The 8,333-nt window shown below is 37.1% G+C and overlaps 2 protein-coding genes across 3 annotated transcripts; both read left to right on the top strand.

Moving 5' to 3' along the window:
• The first annotated feature begins 950 nt into the window (after positions 1–950).
• Positions 951–4,441, top strand: LOC148193016 (uncharacterized). The gene is made up of 2 exons (XM_088099341.1): positions 951–2,114; positions 4,275–4,441. Exons 1-2 carry the CDS (start codon positions 1,268–1,270, stop codon positions 4,439–4,441), a joined length of 1,014 nt encoding a protein of 337 aa, XP_087955467.1. The 5' UTR covers positions 951–1,267.
• A 2,122-nt stretch (positions 4,442–6,563) lies between these two features.
• Positions 6,564–8,333, top strand: LOC124820660 (cytochrome P450 89A2-like). Of its 2 annotated transcripts, XM_088099043.1 has the most exons (2): positions 6,564–8,010; positions 8,071–8,333. In XM_088099043.1, the coding sequence occupies exons 1-2, from the start codon at positions 6,595–6,597 to the stop codon at positions 8,104–8,106; spliced, it is 1,452 nt and encodes a 483-aa protein (XP_087955169.1). In that variant the 5' UTR covers positions 6,564–6,594; the 3' UTR covers positions 8,107–8,333. The 2 variants fall into 2 exon arrangements, with proteins under 2 accessions (XP_087955169.1, XP_047148357.2); XM_047292401.2 differs by having other exon boundaries at positions 6,565–8,333.

Here is an 8,333-nt window from a genome sequence, read left to right on the forward strand (position 1 = left end):
TTTCTACATTGAAAAATTGATTCTGCTGAAAACTGTGCTGGTTTATTGTCAAATTCTGCACTGCATTACTTTGCTTGATTCATCACTTTTAGATGCAGTAAAAGCCATGGTCCATTTAAAATATTAAGATAACAATTCAAAAGAGATATTACATATGTTAAAAGGCACTTAGGACCATTGCATCATCAGTGTTGAAAGTTTGAAGTGTATAGTATTTTTGCTGTTAAAATCTGGTGCAGAAATCTGGTGCAATTCATTCAGGCATTTCATCAAACAGTTTTATCAATTTTCAATGCATAGCCAATTCGTGTGTGATTCTGATCTAAAGTCTTTTCTTGTGTTTTAAATCTGATCTAGAACCCTTCTTAGGATCTATTTGAGGTGCCACCGTGTTTGAAAACCCTGTCATTGCTTGATTTTCGATTTTTCTACATTCTGCACACCATCTGTTTGACAAAAGTCCTGGTGTTGCTGTCACCTGGATGTGATTTTGCTGGCAATTGTGGTGGTACTTTCTGTGATTAACTGGTTTGTTGGATAGGTGAACTATAACTCAAATGGCTCATTGCAAGTGGAAGCATCAAAGGAAGTTCAATTGGTGAGGAAAGTGAATGAAGTTGAGCCTTGAAGAAGGAAAGGCCGTGACTTGCAGCAGAGTTCCATACTGCAGAAAAATTAATTCCTTTGTTTAAGCACTTTGCAGCTGAGAGAATTGTGTGGAATCCAGTAGATTCAAGATCTTTGAGAGCAACCAAAGCTGCATACATTGTTTCCCTAGCCTATTCTAACTTTTCCTTTCCAAGTTACCCAATTTTCTTTGTAATTTCCATTGTTTTCTTTGGTTGTAAGTTCCAAATCCAAGCAAGTGAGGTGCTAGAGTTCACAAGTGCTCTTCCCTCATTTGTAACTAGACTCAAAAGAAGTCTTACAACCTAAAATTGAGTAGTCGGTGAGTGTGTCTTAGATCCAAAGTCTAAGCCTCACCTAGGAGACCTCACTTTAATTGCTTTTCCAATTCTCGCCTAGATAGTATATATCTTGTGCGAATAGGAAGCTCTCTTAGGGGTCCGAATTTAGAGTTTAGGTTGTGTCCTTTGATTTTAAAAGTGATTTTAGTTTAAAGGGTAACTAGTAGTAACCTAAGACATTTCTGGCAAGGCAAGACTTGGTACTTAAGCAGTCTTCATGACTCACCTCTCTTACCTGGGACTTGTCTAAGAGTGAATCTTGTAAATCTTTTACACTAGAAAAACTTTTAGAAACAAAGATGTCTTGTTATTCATATAGGTCTTCTAAGAATTTTAATTTTGATAAGCAACTTACTTACAAAGGCATCAAAAGAGAACATGATAAAGCTAGAAGGAAGTCTTGTTCATCTTATGAATTTGATAGGATTGAAGATGATTTGTATAAACAAGCTAGTGAAAACATTCCATTCTTTGGTGATGATATTGGTGCATTAACATACCTAGCTTGGGAAAAGGAAATTAATGACATGCATTCATTCATGGTGAGAAAAAGTAAATATGAATCCTTCTATTCTAGAGAGAATGAATCTTATATTCTTAGTCTTTACACTTCTAGTTTTAAAAAGCATGCAAGAGAGTGGTGGGATGACAGGCAATATCATGTTGAGATAGGTAGACAATATCCCATTCACGATTGGAATGAATTGAAAGCTTGTATGAGAAGAAAGTTTATGCCTCGAGAAATTGAAAGAAACTTAGAACTTATGAGAGAGCTTATTAGAAAAGGTGAGTCATTCATTCAAAATATAAGTGGGTACTCTCGTAGGGAAAGTGAGTTTCTAGGAAAACTTAAGAGGCTATGGGAAGAGACAAGCAAATATAGAATTGAGAGATTAAAAAGAGAAAAACAAAAGCAAGAAGTAAGAGAGAAAAGAAGAGAGCAAGAGAGAAGAGAAGAGGAAGAAAACAAGAGAAGAGACGAGGAAGAAAGAGAAAGAAGAGAAGAAGAGAAAAGAATAAAGAAAGACAGAAAAGAAGCACAAAGAAGAGAAAAAGAAGAAGTTGAAAGAATAGAAATGGAAGAAAAGAAAAAGCAACTAAGGGCAACATCTCCTCCTACCCTAGAAGCTAGATTCTTAAGGGGAGGTTTTCTATCCTTTCACTTTTCTCCATTTATATTTGAAATTTCCAAATTTCACTTTTCTTTCAAAGACTTTGCCACTCCATCCTTAAAAATGTTATCACTTTCAACACATGCAAAGTCACAACTTGGGTTATGGTTACCTTTATGGTTACCAATAACTCAAGATACAAATAAAATTTCAAATGAAGAAAGGTTTCTTTGTTATATTAACATTAAAAATTTCAAAATTAGGAAACCTTCTTCTACACATAGTCTTTTATATATATTATTGGGTCAAAGAAAACTAATTAGAGATATGTTTGATGCTTATTGCAGATGGATATTTGACCCAGGAGGAACCCTTGTGAAACACCAAAAATAAGTCTTCAGAAGCACCATCAGATTTGAGGACAAATCCTTCTCAAGAGGGAGGGGATGATACAAGAAGGTCTAACACCATAGGACCCATCACAAGAGGAATGGCCAAAAAGCTCCAAGATGAATATTCTCCTCAAGGTCAAGTACTATTTGCTATCTTTGGATGGAAAATTGGAGAACAAGAAGATATGCCAAATCTGCCAAAACATGGAGAAGGGTAAAAAGGACATTTCTATACAAAAAGGGGTGTACTTATCCTTCTATGGGGCTGCATTAGTAAATGTTTTTTTCACATAAAACTCAAATTTCACGTGTTTTAGAAGCCATACATGTAGCACATGGGTTCAGATCTGCAACGTGAAAATTGCTTGCTTAAAGCCTTGAGATTAATCTATAAAATCTCATAGGAAAAGCTTGTAAATCACTTTTGGATTGTAGTAAAGAATTTCTGCTGAAATGCATAGTAAATTCCTTCTCCAAGAGTCACTTCTTAGCTTGATTTCCATTGCAACTTCCTTCCACTCTAGGAAGCCTTCTGAGTTGTGAATCACCTCTCCAAGCTAGCCTCTATATCCATTCACCATAATCACCAATCATCCGCTGCTTCACATCCAAAACTCCTAACCAATCTGCTCATGAAATTCCAAGTTTGCAACTGCTAATGCTACTGTTCCATTGGTTTTAGCAAGCTGTCCAAGTCTCTTTGCACCTCCAATCTCACGGATCATCTTCTCTACATCTCCTAGGATGTATCAAGACATCTCAATTTATAGGCCAAGGGTGTCTCCTTCTAACCCTAAAAGCATAATCTCTCACCTTTACTCTCATTGGCAAAAAATGAGACCTTCTAACCTCTCCAGTGATGGGAGGACATGTGGCCACTCGCAAAACACAATCCTCTCCATTCCTAGAGTGTCATGTAGCCGCTACTAAAAGTAAATCCTCTTCACTCCTAGGATGTCATGTGGCTACCTTTTAAAAAACAAATCCTCTCCAATGGAAGCAAGACACATGACACACACTTTCCACTTGGTTTGGATATCTAACTTAGGAAAAATCTTATGCTACTTAGGCCTTAATACAAGCCTTAACCAAACCTACACTACATGGCCAAATACAAGGCTTAAATAAACTTACATTATTCTTCAATCCATGCTCCATGATAGCTCCTAAGGAGGCCCACAAGGTAGAGTTGATGTTATCTTCATGGATGGCTTCCACTCTCTTGAAAGTGCTTGATCATGGCTAGGGGGATTTTCCATCATGACGCCTGGTGTGGTTGACAGTAGAGGAGGATTAAGGTTTCAGATGAAGATGGTGATGATGTGTTAGGAGGGATTATGTGGCATGTTCTGGTTAGTTCACTAATGAGTACAAGGATCAACAGTGTGGCATCATTTGGGTGATTTGATATGTTGGTGAGGATTTAGACACGTGGTAGAATCTGAGAGTAGCTAACTAGTTAGTGGTAGGATGAGTCACTAGTGCAATCAGGGGAAACGACAGCGGTTATTTTTGCCCATAGGCAGCGGCTCCAGAATCGGGGCATATTCAGGCGAGGTAAAAAAGAGTAGACTTTTTGCCTTGGTTCTGAACCGAGTCATAAAAGTGTAGGATTTTGCCTCGGATCAAACATAACCGAGGTAGTAGGGTCTTTTTTCTAATTTTTTTTTCTAATTGTTTCTCTTACAGAACCTCACAACATTATGATTACTTATTTGCTTCAATGGTCTTAATATCAGCCGGTCTAGGAGAAGGTTTCCTACGCTAAGATCATAACTTAACTTTACTGTGGTAACGGGAAGTGGAGGCAGCGCTTTGGAAGAACAACGGTGCACAGTGTAGGGAAAACGGGGAAGAAGTTCAGGCGTACAAGATGAAGAGGAAGAGGTCGCGAAAAAGGAGAAAAACGCAGGCTGGCCAGAGAGAAAATGGAGGTTTAGGCGAGGAAGAAGGAAGATGTAGAGTCTAGGGTAACTTGTTTCGAAATTATAAATGAGGATATTGTTTCGGTTATTCACTTAACCGATGCCTATCTCCAAACATAATGCTTCGGTTCTACCAATTACCCGAGGCAATAGGACCTTTTCAAAAAGATGTCAGCCTTTGCAGTGTTTTGTGCAAAGATATAGGCATCGGGTCTGCAATTAACCGAGACAATATCTCCCTTCCGCCTCGCATGCTTCTGAACCGAGGTATATAGCTTTGTATGCTTCGGTTTTTGCATAACCGAAGCGTATACGACGCGTTAGAATCCAATTTTTTTACTGGTGGGTGCGTAATTTAAGATAATCTATAAACATTACTAATTTCAGTAATTTAATTCCCATTAATTGGAAGCATTTTAATTATTATATTTTATGGCTATTTTAAAATTGAAGTTTGATCAATTGTTAAAATAATTTCAAGTGTCCTTAGTAATATATACAGTGGCATTGAATTTGTAGGATGAATGAGGTTGTGGGATTGAATTTGATCTCAGGGTTCACAAATTTAGCTAGGTTTGGAGCGGGTGAGTACAATTAGGGTTTTGGATTTGGGAATGGAATGCTAGGTGGAATCTGGGTTTCGGAGGGATATAAATAATGGTAATTATATTTATGATTTACTATTATAATAATAAGAATAATAATAATAATAATAATAATAATAATAATAATAATAGTAATAATAATATTAATTATTATTAAAACAATTATTGGTTGAATTTTTTTTCCGGCTGGAACTTGTTCCATATTTTTGAATTTTAATACTATTTTAAACCATAATTAATTATCATTTCAAATGTATTATATTAGACTTGTATTGAATATTTTATACACAACATATCCATTTATATTTACATTGAGATTCTATAAAAAGGAGTTCTAATATTATATTCTACCTTAAATACAAATAATTTTTTTGAAAAGGTATTCACAAAAAATTTATTAACTTTAATTTAATTTTTAACATAAGAGGTCATGTAGTAATAATAATACTATTAATTATTATTAAAACAATTATCGGTTGAATCTTTTTTCCGGCTGGCACTTGTTAATATTTTTGAATTTTAATACTATTTTAAACCGTAATTAATTATCATTTCAAATGTATTATATTAGACTTGTATTGAATATTTTATACACAACATATTCATTTATATTTACATTGAGATTCTGAAAAAAGGAGTTCTAATATTATATTACTACCTTAAATACAAATAATTTTTTTGGAAATGTATTCACAAAAACTTTATTAACTTTATTAACTTTATTTTAATTTTTAACATAAGAGGTCATGTAGGCCCACTTTATAACCAGCCGAGTGTGTCTTCTTATCCTATATCATGTAACCATCATTATTACGATCTCAATTTTATTTTCAAATCACTCATCCATATTTCATTTTCATTATTTATATTTTTTCCTTTTCTGATTCTTATAAAATTCTAAAATAAATATATATTTTTCTCTGTCTAAATATATATTATTCATTTATTTAATTTAATTTAAATTCGTGAACATTTTTTAAATTAAAAAACTAATTTAATTACTAAAAATATTATATTTTAATTATTATTTGTTGTAGTCAATAGTTTGAGATTCTCAACCAAAAAGGATAAAAGAGAAAACAGAATTTTAAAACAATCATACTCAAAGCTAATGAAAAATTAGGATTCCAAATTCTGAACCCTTGTTGTTGGAGTTCTCTTTTTTGTTTACAAAACTTTCTTTTAGAAGCTATGTATAATATCAAATAAAATTATCTCCTAACTCACTAAACGGTAAACAAAATAAAAGCATAATCCTGATTCATTGGCCTCGGACGGATATGATTGGCTGTGATTTCGTCTTCGCTAATCTTGATTTAACTCCTTCGACCAACCATATCATAGTCAAATGAGTTAAGCCCAATCCTGTTATGCTACAACTGATCTAGTTGTACATCTTCCATCTTCGGAATACCGACACGTGTCTTTATTATTCAACTTAAAATGTGATTATTATATAATTAAAATAAGTGTTTCGAAGATTTTTTTAGGGTCTAAACTGTCATTTGCGCATTGTTTGGCTTGAGGCTTTTGGTTCTTATATTTAGGCGGCTTATCCACAACAACACACTGATCATTCTGGTGGAAAGGTGATGAAAGAAGGACCACTCATGGAAGGCTGGTTCATCATCCTAGTGTCTGCGTGCGTCTGCGTTATCGTAAGAGCCATATTCTCCCTTCAAACAAAAACCATCAACACCCCTCCAGGCCCTCTTCACATCCCAATCGTCACAAGCATCCAATGGCTCCTCAAATCCTTCAGCCAACTCGAGCCCATTCTCCGAAACCTCCACGCCAAGTTCGGCCCCATCGTCACCATCCGCATCGGATCTCAACGAGCCATATTCATCGCCGACCGCACCCTCGCCCACCAAGCCCTAGTCCAAAACGGTTCCCTCTTCTCCGACCGCCCCAAGGCTCTCGCCGCCTCCAAAATCCTCTCCAGCGACCAACGCAACATCAGCTCCGCCTCCTATGGCCCCACGTGGCGTATTCTCCGCCGAAACCTCACCTCCGAGGTGCTCCACCACTCACGCGTTAAGTCCTTCTCCGGGATCCGCAACTGGGTCCTCCAAGCCCTCCTCGTTCGCCTTAAATCTGATTCTCAATCCAACGATTCCATCAGAGTCATCGATCATTTCCAGTACTCCATGTTCTGCTTGCTCGTCTTCATGTGCTTCGGGGAGCGACTCGATGAGGGCAAAGTCAGAGACATCGAGCGCGTCCAACGGCAGTTACTTCTAGGGTTTACAAGGTTTAACATCCTTAATTTCTGGCCCAGAGTCACCCGCGTTTTGCTCCGCGAACGTTGGGAGGAGATGCTTAGGTTTCGCCAGGAGCAAGAGGACGTGATGATTCCACTTATAAGAGCCAGAAAGCAAAAGCAAGGCAAGGATGAAGGTGTTGTTTCGTATGTTGATACTTTGTTGGATTTGCAGTGGCCCGAGGAGAAACGCAAGCTCAAGGAAGAAGAGATTGTGACGCTGTGTAATGAGTTTTTGAACGGGGGCACAGACACGACTTCCACGGCGTTGCAATGGATCATGGCGAATTTGGTGAAGAACCCGCAGGTGCAAGAGAGGTTGGTGGATGAGATAAGGGAGGTAATGGGTGGGAGAGAAGACAGAGAAGTGAAAGAAGAAGACTTGCAAAAATTTCCTTATCTGAAGGCTGTGATTTTGGAGGGTTTGAGGCGTCACCCACCTGGCCATTTTGTGTTGCCGCATGCTGTGACGGAAGACGTGGTTTTTAATGATTACTTGGTCCCTAAGAATGGGACAGTGAATTTCATGGTGGCAGAGATGGGGTGGGACCCTAAGGTATGGGAAGATCCAATGACGTTTAAGCCAGAGAGGTTTATGAATGATGAGGGGTTTGACATTACTGGAAGTAAAGAGATAAAGATGATGCCGTTTGGTGCTGGGAGGAGGATTTGCCCTGGCTATAATCTGGCTTTGCTTCATTTGGAGTACTTTGTGGCTAATCTGGTTTGGAATTTTGAGTGGAAGGTTCCAGAGGGAGGAGATGTAGATTTTTCAGAGATACAAGAGTTCACTGTGGTAATGAAGATTCCATTGCAGGTTCATCTTTCTCCTAGGATCTAGACTCGACCCACCTCATTATATAATAAGCCTCCCATTAATGGTTTGGAAAATAATTTTCCCTGGTATGTGATTGGAAAATATATAGATTCATAGAATACTTCCGTGGTTATAGCGCAAGTATATAGTGTAAAATTGTGATGTGTGTTTGCTTTTTCACAAGTTCTGTTTTGCTTTGTTAAGAAGAACACTTCCTGTCATATTTAATAAAAGTTATACTTCACACATAA

This window comes from Vigna umbellata, chromosome 9 (genome assembly GCF_029865625.1).
Source record: "Vigna umbellata cultivar VRB3 chromosome 9, Vumbellata_1.0, whole genome shotgun sequence".
In the NCBI taxonomy this organism is placed as follows: Eukaryota; Viridiplantae; Streptophyta; class Magnoliopsida; order Fabales; family Fabaceae; genus Vigna; species Vigna umbellata.